At 40.1% G+C, this 16061-nt stretch overlaps 1 protein-coding gene across 1 annotated transcript; it reads left to right on the top strand.

Moving 5' to 3' along the window:
• The first annotated feature begins 7044 nt into the window (after positions 1 to 7044).
• LOC148113383 (lebercilin-like protein) lies at positions 7045 to 11898 on the top strand. The gene is made up of 5 exons (XM_087895162.1): positions 7045 to 7533; positions 8454 to 8962; positions 9884 to 10021; positions 10320 to 10413; positions 11225 to 11898. Exons 1-5 carry the CDS (start codon positions 7110 to 7112, stop codon positions 11470 to 11472), a joined length of 1413 nt encoding a protein of 470 aa, XP_087751288.1. The 5' UTR covers positions 7045 to 7109; the 3' UTR covers positions 11473 to 11898.
• Positions 11899 to 16061: the final 4163 nt, after the last annotated feature.

Raw genomic sequence — 16061 nt, 5'->3', positions numbered from 1 at the left:
CTGTGTTGCGGTGGTTCTCCTCCTTTCTCTCCGACCAGTCGCAGATTGTGTTGGCAGGGGGGCAGAGGTCGACCTCGAGGCCTCTCATCTGTGGAGTACCGCAAGGATCGGTCCTCTCGCCCCTTCTGTTCAACATTTATGTGAAGCCGCTGGGCGAGATCATCCGTGGCTTTGGGGTGAGATACCACCAGTACGCTGATGACACCCAGCTGTACATTTCCACCCCAGGCCACCCCAACGATGCCCTTGAAGTGATGTCCCAGTGCCTGGAGGCTGTGCGGATCTGGATGGGGAGGAACAGGCTCAGGCTCAACCCTTCCAAGACTGAGTGGCTGTGGCTCCCGGCATCCCGATATAGTCAGCTGACTCCATCGCTGACTATTGGGGGCGAGTCTTTGGCCCCCACTGAAAGGGCTCGCAATCTGGGAGTCCTCCTGGATAGGCAGCTGTCTTTGGAGGAACATCTAACGGCTGTTACCAGGGGGACCTTTTATCAGGTTCGCCTGATTCGCCAGTTGCGGCCCTTTCTTGATCAGGATTCCTTGTGCACAGTCACTCACGCCCTCGTCACCTCTCGCCTTGACTACTGCAACGCTCTCTACATGGGGCTCCCCTTGAAGAGCACCCGGAGGCTCCAGCTGGTCCAGAATGCAGCAGCGCGGGTAGTGATGGGAGCAACATGGCGCTCCCATGTAACACCGCTCCTGCGCGAGCTGCACTGGCTCCCGGTGGTCTTCCGGGTGCGCTTCAAGGTGTTGGTTATCACCTTTAAAGCGCTCCATGGCGTAGGGCCTAGCTATCTCCGAGACCGCCTGCTGATACCGACGACCTCCCATCGACCCGTGCGCTCCCACAGGGAGGGCCTCCTCAGGGTGCCATCAGCCAAACAATGTAGGCTGGTGGCCCCCAGGGGGAGGGCCTTCTCTGTGGGGGCTCCCACCCTCTGGAATCAGTTGCCCCCGGAGATAAGAAGAATCCATGACCTCAATGCCTTCCCTCGTTCCCTGAAAACCTATCTTTTTCAGCAAGCCAGGTTGGCTTAGAAGAAATTTTTAAATTCTTTTAATTAGTTTGTGATTCTTAACTTTCGGGCCAAAATTTATACATATTTTTAAATGTTTTAATATTTGTATTCTATGTTTTTTATCTTGGCTGTACACCGCCCTGAGTCCTCAGGGAGAAGGGCGGTATATAAATTGGAAATTAAATTAAATTAAATTAAATTAAATTAGTGTTAGAAGTAGGATATATTTGATCGTAGATATTAGATCGTTTAGAACTAAGCGATGTTAGATAGTTAATGTTAGCATTAGAACTAAATGATGATAGATTATTATTAAAATTAGGCAATATTAGATAGTAGATATGAGTTAGGATTAGAACTAAGCAATATTAGATAGTAGATATTAATATTAGAACTAGGATATATTAGATAATAGATATTAGTATTAGAGCAAGGATATATTAGATAATAGATTTTAGATAGTATGAGAACTAGGAGATATTAGTAATTTCTGTCATTAATATTGAAATAAGCAGCACATAAAACTCTATATTGTGAACTTTCTGAACATTTTTATAAACAATGAACTCTGGTAATTGACATAACGACTAGAAGTATTCAGTGCAGAAACACCTTCTAAACGTGCCCATAAAAATCTAGGGCCATGAGATTCCAAATAACAATGAAAGACCCAGAGGAGACTTCACTTGGTAGCATCCTAATGGCATTAACAATAGTACGGGCAGAGAATGCAAGCAATGGAGAAATAAGGAGAAGGGCAATGGCAATTGAACAACCTCAAACTAGGCAAGTACCATGTATGAGGTAGCACTGTATAAGCAGCAGGCCCAAACGTCTAAAATTAACCATCCTTCGGAGCTGTTCTGTTTGGTTTTTTTTTAATGCAGCAGAGATGTTAAAAGTCCAATGTCAATATGCATGTCCAACAAAAATGATCATTATGTGGGGGGACTTGCGATATACACAAGAAGTATAGATCTTCCTGAGTCATCCTAGTGACTAAGAAATAAGATGCATCTAGAAAAAAACTCCCAGCCAAAAACCATGCCCTCCATAGGCAGAAATGTGCCCAAACTTACAACAAGGTTTGAGGGCATTTGAATAAAACAAAAATTAGCCTTCAAAGTCAATAGGTGACTTTGGTGTAATATTGGATGTCTAATTGACCCTATTCCATGCTATTCCTCTGTGCTATGGAGCAAGAAATCCTTTTCTAGAAAGAAACTAAATAGAAGGTCAATTATCCCATAAGTTACTACCCTCCCAATCTGCGACACCCAGTCTTCCGCAAGTATTCCCTGGAGATTCACTTGATGGGGTTTCTCTAAGGTGTAGCTTACTTATAGGTCCATTTTAAATACATGGAACATTGACAATAAATACACGTAAGCAATGAAATCATACATACAGATACTGAAATGTCCACTATCCCACTTTTTCATGAAGCTAATACAGCATCAGTCCTAGGCAAAGTCAATCAATTATATGGCAATGCAGCAATGTAAATCTTGTTGTAGCTAAAATTGTGATCTGTCTGTTCAACATCTGTAGCGATTAGCAGGAAAAGAGTAACCAAGTCCACTGTTGCATCATTTTCAGTAGTGTGGAGAACTCTTCCCAAAGCGGCTCTAGTGGCTGTAGGGTTCTATTAGCACTCACCACACATCTATTGGTATTTCCACTCTAGTTCCATATTGATGTTATCAGGCATTTTCTGTTCTGTTGCTATAGTTCCCAGTTTTGTGTCCACCAGGAGGAAAACAGGTTCTCTCTTCCAAACATGGGATATACAAACCTTCTCCCCTGGGGGTTTCATTTGCATAGAATATGGTGAGATACATAGCTTCCCTTGATGGAATGACCCGTGGTCGGACAGGACAAAAATCAGCTGATAAAAAAAACTTACAAAAAATAATAAATGCCATAACTGACTTGGGTTATTTCCAACCTCTTCATCTTTTAAATCACCTGTCATCAGCCTGTTGCCACAGGTGCCACAGAAGTCCCAGGTACAGTGAGTTCAAGCCACAACTCACCAGAACCTGAAGTGTCCAACTTCCTTTTGCCACGATTCCACATATTTGTCAGTATATAGGGATTCACGAATTGGAATAGACATGGTAACAGGTCAGCCAATGGGGACTGCTAAGTGACCCAGACGGCTCAGAGCCTGGGCATGGCTTAGGTCACTGATCTGTATATATATATATGAGTGCCTCCGTATAATATAGCTTTTGTGATTATTGATTCTGTACTTCTGCATACTGAGTTCTGGTTCTGGTTTCTGCTGTATGGTATTGTATAGAAAGAAGTTTCTTATATAATTGAATCCTGCTGAATTGTTTACTGGTGTGCTAGCTGGATTGCTGCAAATTCAAACAGGTTATGGGCCCAGAGCAACCAGACACAGTAAGACTGAACTGCAATTAAGCCGAAGGACTGCCTGTGTTAAAAAAGTAAAAAGAACAAGGCAGAGAAAGCTTGCAGGATGGCTGTTGAATTCAAGGAGAGCTCTCTGCCTCAACTGGGCCAGAAGAAATATATCATTTGGGCTTCAAAAATGGAATGCTTCCTGAAGGCTGAGGAGCTCTGGGATATTGTTGGTAAATCACACATTCACATCCCTGAATCTCAGAAGGTACTGTTGGTGTTAAATAGTCTTGATGGAACATGGGACCTTGTTTCAGCTGTTTTTGAGTGCAAAGCAGAACAGGACTTCAGAATGGAAACTCTTACAGCCTGTTTGATTTCAGAAGAAAACAAACAGCATTTTATAAAAAGCCATGAGGAGAAATTCCTGAGGTGGGGGCCCAAGGAGCAGAGAGAGAGCAGCAACAGACAGCATGTCTGTAGAGACATGTCTGCAGAGACCAGAGTAACAGAAGAGACCAGATTACAGTCCAGCAAAGATTTTCTATCAAGAAAGCAACAGTACAGCGGTGTCTCATCTGTGATGATAAGACTCATTTGAAGAAAGACTGTTTACAAAGAAAAGATACAACAGATGGGCAGGCTGCTGTTGCAAAAGTTAGATATTGTAATAGCAGAGACAAATAGTTAATAGATTGAGGATTAGTCAAACAATGGTTAATAATTCTAAATTGTTTTTCAGAAGGGATCCAGCTGGAGGAGATGCAGTAGCCTTGGCGAATGGCCAGAAGGCTAAAGTCATTGGAAAAGGCAGTGTGGTGATTCAATGTCTGAAGGAAAAGTTGAGCAACATATTATATGTGCCTGAAATGGAGCATAATTTACTGAGTGTCTCTAGTCTAGACCAAAAAGGGTTTGAGACCACATTTGTAAATGGGAAGTGTCTCCTAAAGAGAAATGAGAATGGATGTGCACAGGGCATAAAGCAGGATAATTTATGTGTTGCAGGGAGAAAAGGTTCAATGCGCCCAAACATTTGGAAATGTAGCACAACATGAGTCATGTGTTCATCTCTTGCCAGCTTCAGAGTTTTGCAAAAGACGCAACAGTTTGGAGAAAGGTTGAACTTAAAAGGGTGTAGTCATCAAAGTCCAAGGCATTCCCAGTAAGGAAGAGTAGCACAAGGCAGACAACAAAAGTTCTAGAGCTGGTACATGCAGAGTTGGAGGGGCCAATGCAAGCCAGTTTGGGAGGAGCAAAGTATGTGCTGGTCATTGTAGATGACTATGGCAGATTTTGTTTCTGCTATTTATTAAAGAGTAAAATACAGGTGCTACAGAAATTTAAGCAATGGGTAAGCTTCGTAGAAAGAAGGTATAAATAACAGGTATTTCAGCTGCAAACTGAAAGAGGTTCAGAATGCATGTCAACAAGTTTTCAACAATGGTTGGGACAGTTAGGAATAAAACACAGTCATAGAAATCTGTACCCAGCAGCTGAGAATGGTGTGATTGAGAGACAGAATGGTGTGTTACACACAATGAAGGACTCACTGCTGGAGGATTATGGTCTGAGGAGGTCATATTGGGGAGAAGCCATGTTGACCGATAATTATTTAATCAATTGGCTGTGGAGTTCCTCAATTAATGATATTCCATATGCTGTTCTATACGGGAGAAAGCCATCTCTGGCACACTTAAGGGTTTTTGGAAGCAATGCATGGGTGCATATTCCAAGAGCAATCAGGAGAAAAGGTCAGCCAAAGGCTAGAAAGCTCAGGTTTACAGGCTATGAGCCTGGCTCAAAGAGCTATTGATTTAGCGATGGGAGCAAAAGAATAGTCATTTCCAGGTCTGCTAGCATTGCAGAGCAAAATTGGAAAAGAATTGATGCAAGTTTTTGGAATGATCCACTTAGTGACGGTAACTCACTTAGTGATAGTGTAAGTGTTCAGGGAGGAGAAACTAAAAGAGAGCAAGAAAAGGAGTCAGGAGAAGATGATGACTCGGATATGAAGCAAGAGCGGGTTGAAACACAAGAGCAGTCAATGCCACGCAGGTCAGAGTGATGGAACCACCTGACACCTGTTCTGCTAATGAAATTTGGGCGAGGACAAAAGTGAAGCCTGTGATCAAGACATATCTCCATCTGAAATAGGGAGCTTGTTATATCTGTCACAGTGGTCCAGACCCGACATAGCTTGTGCAGTAAGCATCTTAAGTCACTTTACTGCTGCTCCAATGCAATTGCACTGCATGGGTATAAAAAGAGTTCTCAGGTATTTGAAGGGAACTGTGAACTTGGGTCTTCAAATACAGGTCTCTGAAGAATTGTAACTACAATGGTAGATTGAAAGTGATTATGCCAATAATGTAAAAACCATAAAATCTAATTCTGGGATTGTGGCATTGTTTGGAGGCACTTTAATTGGTCGGAAGTCCAGAAAACAAATAACTCTAGCCATATCTATGGTAGAGGCAGAATTTATTGCTCTGTCACTTTGCCAGATTAAAAGTTCTGAAAAACGTGAAAAATTCTTTTTTTTTATCGTAGATTGCCCAATTAAGTGTTCCTTTAACATATATTTGACTATTCTTTCTATCCTGTATAAATTTATACCTTTCATAAATTTACCCCAGAACAAATTTCATTGTATTGGGTGGAACCTACACTAACATAAGCATGCATATCTTTACATGCTTTGTTTTGGCTTGCCTGATAGGACAGATATTTCCCAGCACAAAATATAATATTTCTAAAATCCTCTAAAAATTGTGGGTTTACTTCTGTTTGTTTTTTTATTAAATCAGGGAAAAGGAGCTCGTCCTCTTTCACAGCCCCAGATTGAGGAGTGTTTTGCTCAGTAGAAAAACATAATTTATGGAATGAGGAGTGTGAAGGAAACTGGAGATGATGGAATGATGAAAACACCTCCCTAACATCTGCCATTTTACCTTTTCCTTCCATTCAACTTTGCCCTACAAGTCCCATGATGCTCAGAGACGAAGTTCTCTAGTTGCCATAGTAGCAAAGATCTAAACAGCCACCTCTTTGCCAACGAAGCCCAAGAACCGGTAACGGAATAAACGGACCTCGGGTAGAAGCCTCTGTCTGGGCATCGTGGGGAGGAAGTTTAAACCCTGGGTGCTTGGCGGGAGTTTCGACTTCTGTTCTCTGGACAGTCGAGGAGTGCTTGGTTCGGGTTGTGGGTAAGCAAAGATAGCAACAATTAAGGGGAAGCAAAAACAGGTGGAAGATAAAGGTCTGGTGGAAGAGCTCCTCTAAGGGACCCGGAAAATGAAGCAGCTACTTTTCCCTTCCAAGTTGAATTGTGTTGCCAACTTCCATTATGTACTGTTTTTATAGTTCATTTCTCATCAATGGTAACTGAGCTCTAACTGCACAATCTCTGCCTCATTTAGTTTTCTTCCCCTTTCTCCAGGGCTCTGGAGGCATTGCATTCTGTGAATGAGAATGCTAAGAAAGTAGCATATTAATTAATCAACACATCAGTTCTTCGAGAAGTGAATAATATAATGCTAGGAACCAAAATTGTGGTGATCTTTTTGGTACAGAATCAGAGCAAACAACTTTTAAATGTATTGGATGAAGGCTTAAGTAAATGTTTACATCATACATTGTTTCTTTTTCTGACTACAGTGCCATTTCCTTTGGGAAATAAAGTATAATTGATAGACTTCCTGCCATTGGTGGAATGATGGCTTCTGATCATACAGCCCTTCATCATATTGTCCAAGAGGATAAAATGTCTCGGCAATGCAGAAAAAGAGGAAGCTCAAACGATTCTCCAGGTAGGCTTAGTAAGAGCACCAACAGTCAAGACAGTAGCTGTAGCAAACATTCCAGCAAGTCTGGAAGTGCTCAGTTTACCTACTCTAATGACTTTCATGATAATGCTTCAACAACAGCTGTCAATGGCAGCAAGAACAGCATTTGTTCAGAAGAGAACATCTGTGGAACGTCTCTGAACTACTATCACGAAGATTTTCACTCGGATGCCTCTGAAACCTCCATAAGTGAAGAGAGTGGCAGCTACATCATCCCATTGCCCGAAACACCAAAAACTAATGAGCGGAATTTACCAGAAAAGAAAAAGAAAAATGACGTCCATACAAAAGGTAAGAAGGCAGTTGCTCACTTTGAACACTACTGCATTCGCTGTGGTTGGCAGATTTCAGCCAAACTAATGGCAGCTAAGCCTTTCCTAAAATTCAAGCAGTTGTCCTATAACTCCGCTTTTGCTTAGCTACCCTGACACTTCTATACTCTAGAGACTATACTATCATTTTGGAAACCATTTGAATGTTGATAAAATGTTTAAATTGTATGCAGTTGATTAATATATTAATGTACTGCTTTCCACACCCTGTCCGTAATTCCTCTATCGAGGTAATGGGGCTTGTAGCGATGGATGTAGTTCACCAGTTATCATGGTCATACAGATGTCGGTGTCACATGGTTTCAATAAATAAGCCAAGGGCCAGGGAATAGGTTCCAGTATTAACAAAAAAAAAAAAGAAAGAAAGAAAAGAAAAGAAAAGAAAAGAAAAGAAAAAGTTGGCAAATTTTAATGGTCACACTTCCATTCTTTTCAGTCTATTACATTCATTATTTTATTATTATTTGGATATGGTATGTACGCATGCATATGTATATCTATCCATCTGTCTGTCTAGGCAGTTTGGTATAGTAGTTAGGGTGCTGGCTAGCAATCCTGCTTTAGGCATGTGTGGCTGAGGAATACTAGGAGTTGAAGTCAATGCATCTTAAAGCTCTCTAAATACTGTCTTAGCATATTATGTGAGTATAGCAGTTATGTCTTACGGAAGCTAATATCATGAGAGTTCAGGTATGATTTTTCACAATAGGTCAATCAACCAATAGTTGTAACAGAGATTGTCTCAAGATATTACATAACAGGAAGTGAATCTATGCCGTGAATACATACTTGAGCATTTGGCTCTGAAGCTTATGTAAAATGATCTGATTCTTACTTTGCTCAATCTTATATGCCATCTTGATATTTCTTTTAATGCAGGAGGTAAAATGTTGCCTAAAAAGAAACCTCAGCAAAAGAGCTCATATATTACTGACCATACCATCAATGCCCAGGAGAAAAATAACATGACTTGCCGTCTCTTGTCAGCAAGAGACCATCAAATTAAAGAACTGAAAAACCAAGTGGCTGTTTTGCAGAATAGATTGGAGACCTTTATTACGGAAAATAAAATGTTGAAGCATCTTCAGTCTCAACAGTTAAAAGCAATTACAAAATATGAAAATGCTGAAATTAAGCTGCCTGATCTTTTGGCCACGCAGGCCAATGAAGTGCAGACTCTGAGAGTACTTCTCAGGAAATCTCAGGAAGAAGAGCGCAGGGCTTCCCAGAAGCTAAGAAACGTTGAGGCACAACTCTTAAAAACCACGGATGCCTTGCGGACACTACAGAAACTTTGTATAGACAAAAAACTTGAAGAGAGAGAAGAACTTCAGCACAAATTAAGATCACTTACCCAAAAACTGGAAGCTAGGGATAAGAAAACTCAGGTAACATGCAACATACATTGCTTAGAACTGCATAGCATCGCTCTGTGAGCAGAATGGGATATTTTTTAAATCAATCAATGAAATTAAAATCTCTAGATATAAAAAAGACATTATTGGAAAAGAGGAATGTAGGAAAACCAGGAGAAGATTAGAGTTAGACAGGTGGAATTATGTATTAAAAGTGGTATGGGCAAGCTAGCTAAGCTAATTACTTATGAATCTTATTTTCACCACACAATCAGAGATGAATGTTGAAAAACACTACCTGGATGTTTTGAGTGGATGTGGTGCAAAACTTCTTGCTCTTCACACTTCCTTCCATTTTTGCATATTTGGCTCAGTTGTATAGAAAATTGAGATTTTGGAAAGAATGACTCTTGCTTTAACTAATCAGATGAAAAAGTCCATCTCTGATGACATGAGCCTAGCCAGCACATTTAAACCTGTATATTAGCTAAACCTACCTTACTTGGCATCATACCAAGGCAAAAATGAAGCAAATTTTGGCTTTATTATTATTGAAATGAACAAAATGTTAGTCTTGTCTCCTCCTCCTCCACCATCTCCCCTCCCTTACAGTATAGCTTGTAATGTTGGTATATTAAATAAATAATACTCTTTTGCTAAGTATTGCAATATATAAAATCTAATGTTCTTTTATTCTATTTCTCGACCATACTGACCTTGATTTAAGGATTGGAGAAGGCTATTTCTTCCACCAATAAAAAGAAATTAAAAGTATATATTGTAACTGAATCTCTATTTCTTTTCTCCTTAATCTGCATAACAGATTGTGAGCATCATCATCTTTCTGGAAACATTTGATAAAATTTCAGTTGCCTTCCTCTAATTTCTAATTCAATATTGTATGATTGCAAATCTTGAATAATCTTATTGATGGTTTATTTCTAATGTGTTTAGGATTTGGAAAAGCAGCTGTCATTGAATACTGCTTCTTTTAGACACCAGTTAGCAGTTGAGAAAAAGAAGACTATTGAAGCTCGGTCGATGACAGCAAATTTGCACGTAGAAATCGAGTCGCTGAAGCTCAAACTTAAGGTATTTAGATGCTTAAATCATATTTTTCTTACCACAGAAGGAATCCAAGATGCTATTCACTAAATGCTGATTTGACATAAGCCTATTTTTTTCTGTGGGTTTTTCTTTCAGCCTCTAACTATATAAACTGTAGATTGGATAAATGTATTAATGTACGTTAGGCCTTTTGCACACTAACATTTCTAGGAACAGATAGTACTTGAAAAGTGTCTCCTAACTAAACATATGATCTCTGAAGAACATACATTAATACAATAAACTATATTATCAACATAAATTTAATAATGCATTTCTTTAGGAAAGAGAAAAAGAACTAAGCATTACAAATATTTATGCACACCGGATGCGCAAAGGTCAGCCAGAGAAAGCCGATTCATGTTCTTCTCCAAAAGGTAGAACACAGTTTTTTTCATACTATAATAAAAATATAATTCATTGACGTCAAAAAATATTTCAAATCCTTGCTCTATTTTCTCTTTTAAAAATGGCAATACTACATTTTGTGAACTCTTTAATTAATAGTCATTAGTGCTGATTAAACAGGATCATTTTCATCCTTCTCTCTAGATGGGAGAGATAAGGGGAGAAGAGTTGAATTAGTGAGGAGAGTGTATTTCTAACCCCTTCCTTCAACTCTGAATTTATGAATGAAATACAGGAGTGATTTATCATTGCCTTGTCCCGTGCAGTATGAAATAATCCCCTTGCATTTGCCACTGAAGGGATTATCTAACATCTTCCTATCATGCTGTTCCTATCCAATATACACAATCCTCAAATTATGACTGTAATGGAGCTCAGAATTTTCATCGTAAGTTATGATGGTTGTAAATCAAGGCACCCACATGATCAACCTGATTTTAAAACTTTTTTTGTGCTGTTTATTAAACGAATGTCTCAATTGTAAAGCAAATGATTATTAAGATTAAAAAGATCTTTAAGGAAACATTGTGGTTGTTAAGCAAGGCAATGAATTTTATGGCCATTTTTGCCAGAAACTGGCTTAAAAGACTAGTTACAAGCCACAAAACACAGCAATTCGCCATAAAGAGGGTCATGTGACAATGGGGGGGGGACAGCATCAGAACTCTGGAACTGGGTTATAAATACTTTGGGACGAATATCGTAACTCTGAATGCAATGCAATTGTTCGTTTTGTGAGGAATATGTGAGAAAATTTACATCAGGGTTATCCTTCAACAGGTCCCTTAATCAACCCCAAAATAACATGCAGCAGAAGACCAAGGAACAGGCAACAGGGTGAAATAACCAACTTTATAGAAGATTCTGTCACCAATTATGAGCCCTCATTTGCCAGATTTCCAAAGGAAAGACAAAAAGACACTTCTTCAACTCCCAGTGAAGAAAACAGTCACAAGATACCACCTGGGGAAAAAAGGCTTCATTTGGAAAAATTGTTTGGGCCAAACTGCATTTTAAATACCAAATGATGGCTTGCATTATTTGATTCCAGTCAAGCTCATAGAACTAATAGATATCAGATAGTATTAGGACTAGGACATATTAGGTAGTCGATATTAGTGTTAGAAGTAGGATATATTTGATCGTAGATATTAGATCGTTTAGAACTAAGCGATGTTAGATAGTTAATGTTAGCATTAGAACTAAATGATGATAGATTATTATTAAAATTAGGCAATATTAGATAGTAGATATGAGTTAGTATTAGAACTAAGCAATATTAGATAGTAGATATTAATATTAGAACTAGGATATATTAGATAATAGATATTAGTATTAGAGCTAGGATATATTAGATAATAGATTTTAGATAGTATGAGAACTAGGAGATATTAGTAATTTCTGTCGTTACTATTGAAATAAGCAGCACATAAAACTCTATTTTGTGAACTTTCTGAACATTTTTATAAACAATGAACTCTGGTAATTGACATAACGACTAGAAGTATTCAGTGCAGAAACACCTTCTAAACGTGCCCATAAAAATCTAGGGCCATGAGATTCCAAATAACAATTAAAGACCCAGAGGAGACTTCACTCGGTAGTATCCTAATGGCATTAACAATAGTACGGGCAGAGAATGCAAGCAATGGAGAAATAAGGAGAAGGGCAATGGCAATTGAACAACCTCAAACTAGGCAAGTACCATGTATGAGGTAGCACTGTATAAGCAGCAGGCCCAAACGTCCAAAATTAACCATCCTTCGGAGCTGTTCTGTTTGGTTTTTTTTTAATGCAGCAGAGATGTTAAAAGTCCAATGTCAATATGCATGTCCAATAAAAATGATCATTATGTGGGGGGACTTGCGATACACACAGAAGTATAGATCTTCCTGAGTCAAATAAGATGCATCTAGAAAAAAACTCCCAGCCAAAAAGGATGCCCTCCATAGGCAGAAATGTGCCCAAACTTACAATAAGGTTTGAGGGCATTTGAATAAAACAAAAATTAGCCTTCAATGTCAATAGGTGACTGGTGTAATATTGGATGTCTAATTGACCCTATTCCATGCTATTCCTCTGTGCTATGGAGCAAGAAATTCTTTTCTAGGAAGAAACTAAATAGAAGGTCAATTATCCCATAAGTTACTACCCTCCTAATCTGCGACACCCAGTCTTCCGCAAGTATTCCCTGGAGATTCACTTGATGGTGTTTCTCTAAGATGTAGCTTACCTATAGGTCCATTTTAAATACATGGAACATTGACAGTAAATACACGTAAGCAATGAAATCATACATACAGATACCGAAATGTCTACCATCCCACTTTTTCATGAAGCTAATACAGCCTCAGTCCTAGGCAAAGTCAATCAATTATATGGCAATGCAGCGATGTAAATCTTGTTGTAGCTGAAATTGTGATCTGTCTGTTCAACATCTGTAGCGATTAGCAGGAAAAGAGTAACCAAGTCCATTGTTGCATCATTTTCAGTAGTGTGGAGAACTCTTCCCAAAGCGGCTCTAGTGGCTGTAGGGTTCTATTAGCACTCACCACACATCTATTGGTATTTCCACTCTGGTTCCATATTGGTGTTATCAGGCATTTTCTGTTCTGTTGCTATAGTTCCCAGTTTTGTGTCCACCAGGAGGAAAACAGGTTCTTTCTTCCAAACATGGGATATACAAACCTTCTCCCCTGGGGGTTTCATTTGCATAGAATATGGTGAGATACACAGCTTCCCTTGATGGAATGACCCGTGGTCGGACAGGACAAAAATCAGCTGATAAAAAAAACTTACAAAAAATAATAAATGCCATAACTGACTTGGGCTATTTCCAGCCTCTTCATCTTTTAAATCACCTGTCATCAGCCTGTTGCCACAGGTGCCACAGAAGTCCCAGGTACAGTGAGTTCAAGCCACAGCTCACCAGAACCTGAAGTGTCCAACTTCCTTTTGCCACGATTCCACATATCTGTCAGTATATAGGGGTTCACGAATTGGAATAGACATGGTAACAGGTCAGCCAATGGGGACTGCTAAATTTATTTATTTATTTATTTATTTATTTGTTTATTTATTTATTTATTTATTTCATATTTGTATACCGCCCTACTCCCGAAGGACTCAGGGCGGTGAACAGTCATAATAAATACAAAGACATATAGAAGTTAAAAACTATTAAAAACAGATTAAGTAATTTAGTCTCAAAGATTAAAACATCCAAATTTATCTAAAAGAGATCTAAAACCCATTTTAAAAGCCAATTTAAAAGCCAATTTAAAAGGGAGAGTTAGGCCAGACCAGCCTGTTGGAATAGAAACGTTTTCAGGGCACGGCAGAAGATGCGTAACTCTTGGATCTTTCGTAACTCTGGGGGAAGCCCTTTCCAGATGGTAGGTGCCCCCAGAGAGAAGGCTCTCCCCCTGGGGGCCGTCAGTCGACATTGTTTGGCCGACGGCACCCTGAGGAGTCCCTCTCTAAATGACCCAGACGGCTCAGAGCCTGGATTGCTGCAAATTCAAACAGGTTATGGGCCCAGAGCAACCAGACACAGTAAGACTGAACTGCAATTAAGCCGAAGGACTGCCTGTGTTAAAAAAGTAAAAAGAACAAGGCAGAGAAGGCTTGCAGGATGGCTGTTGAATTCAAGGAGAGCCCTCTGCCTCAACTGGGACAGAAGAATTATATCATTTGGGCTGCAAAAATGGAATGCTTCCTGAAGGCTGAGGAGCTCTGGGATATTGTTGGTAAATCACACCAGGGACCATTAGCAGCAGCAGCTCAAAGGCAGCACGATAAGGCACTGGCCTACATCATCTTAAGTTTAGAAGATGAACAATTCCTGAATGTAGCTAATTTAAAAACTGCAAAGGAGGTTTGTCTGAAATTGAGAAGTAAGTGCATCAGCATGCAATATTGTGCAATTATCGAGACAATTATACAGCACCCATTTGCAACCACGAGAGAGTGTGGAAAGGCATTTGCTGCATATACAAACTTTATTTATTGAGTTGGTACACTGTGGCATGCAGATCCCTGAATCTCAGAAGGAACTGTTGGTGTTAAATAGTCTTGATGGAACATGGGACCTTGTTTCAGCTGTTTTTGAGTGCAAAGCAGAACAGGACTTCAGAATGGAAACTCTTACAGCCTGTTTGATTTCAGAAGAAAACAAACAGCATTTTATAAAAAGCCATGAGGAGAAATTCCTGAGGTGGGGGCCCAAGGAGCAGAGAGAGAGCAGCAACAGACAGCATGTCTGTAAAGACATGTCTGCAGAGACCAGAGTAACAGATGAGACCAGATTACAGTCCAGCAAAGATTTTCTATCAAGAAAGCAACAGTACAGCGGTGTCTCATCTGTGATGATAAGACTCATTTGAAGAAAGACTGTTTACAAAGAAAAGATACAACAGATGGGCAGGCTGCTGTTGCAAAAGTTAGCTATTGTAATAGCAGAGACAAATAGTTAATAGATAGAGGGTTAGTCAAAGAATTGTTAATAATTCTAAATTGTTTTTCAGAAGGGATCCAGCTGGAGGAGATGCAGTAGCCTTGGCGAATGGCCAGAAGGCTAAAGTCATTGGAAAAGGCAGTGTGGTGATTCAATATCTGAAGGAAAAGTTGAGCAACATATTATGTGTGCCTGAAATGGAGCATAATTTACTGAGTGTCTCTAGTCTAGACCGAAAAGGGTTTGAGACCACATTTGTAAATGGGAAGTGTCTCCTAAAGAGAAATGAGAATGGATGTGCACAGGGCATAAAGCAGGATAATATTTATGTGTTGCAGGGAGAAAAGGTTCAATGCGCCCAAACATTTGGAAATGTAGCACAACATTATTCATATTTATTTATTTATTTTTCATATTTGTATACCGCCCTACTCCCGAAGGACTCAGGGCAGTGAACAGCCATAATAAATACAAATACATATAGAAGTTAAAAACTATTAAGAAACAGATTAAGTAATTTAGGCTCAAAGATTAAAAACATCCAAATTTATCTAAAGAGGTTTAAAACCCAATTTAAAAGCCAGTTTAAAAGCCAATTAAAAAGGGAGAGTTAGGCCAGACCAGCTTGTTGGAATAGAAATGTTTTCAGGGCACAGCGGAATATGCGTAAGTCTTGGATGTTTTGTAACTCCGGGGGAAGCCTGTTCCAGATGGTAGGTGCCCCCACAGAAAAGGCTCTCCCCCTGGGGGCCGTCAGTCGACATTGTTTGGCCGACGGCACCCTGAGGAGTCCCTCTCTATGGGAGCGAACTGGTCGGTGAGAGGCTATTGGTGGCAGGAGGCGGTCTCGTAAGTACCCTGGTCCTGAGCCATGGAGCGCTCTAAAGATAGTAACCAAAACCTTGAAGCGCACCCGGAAGACCACTGGGAGCCAGTGCAGCTCGCGCAGGAGGGGGGTTACATGAGAGCGCCACATTGCTCCCATTACCACCCGCGCGGCCGCATTCTGGACCAGTTGGAGCCTTCGGGTGCTTCTCAAGGGGAGCCCCATGTAGAGAGCATTACAATAATCCAGGCGTGAGGTGACAAGGGCGTGAGTGACCGTGTGTAACGAGTCCCAATCCAGAAAGGGATGCAACTGGCGAATCAGGCGAACCTGAT

This window comes from Pantherophis guttatus, chromosome 5 (assembly GCF_059756535.1).
Source record: "Pantherophis guttatus breed Tessera chromosome 5, ASM5975653v1, whole genome shotgun sequence".
NCBI classification, from domain to species: Eukaryota; Metazoa; Chordata; class Lepidosauria; order Squamata; family Colubridae; genus Pantherophis; species Pantherophis guttatus.
The sequence above is the reverse complement of the archived record's forward strand: the minus strand, read 5'-3'. Positions and strand labels throughout refer to the sequence as shown.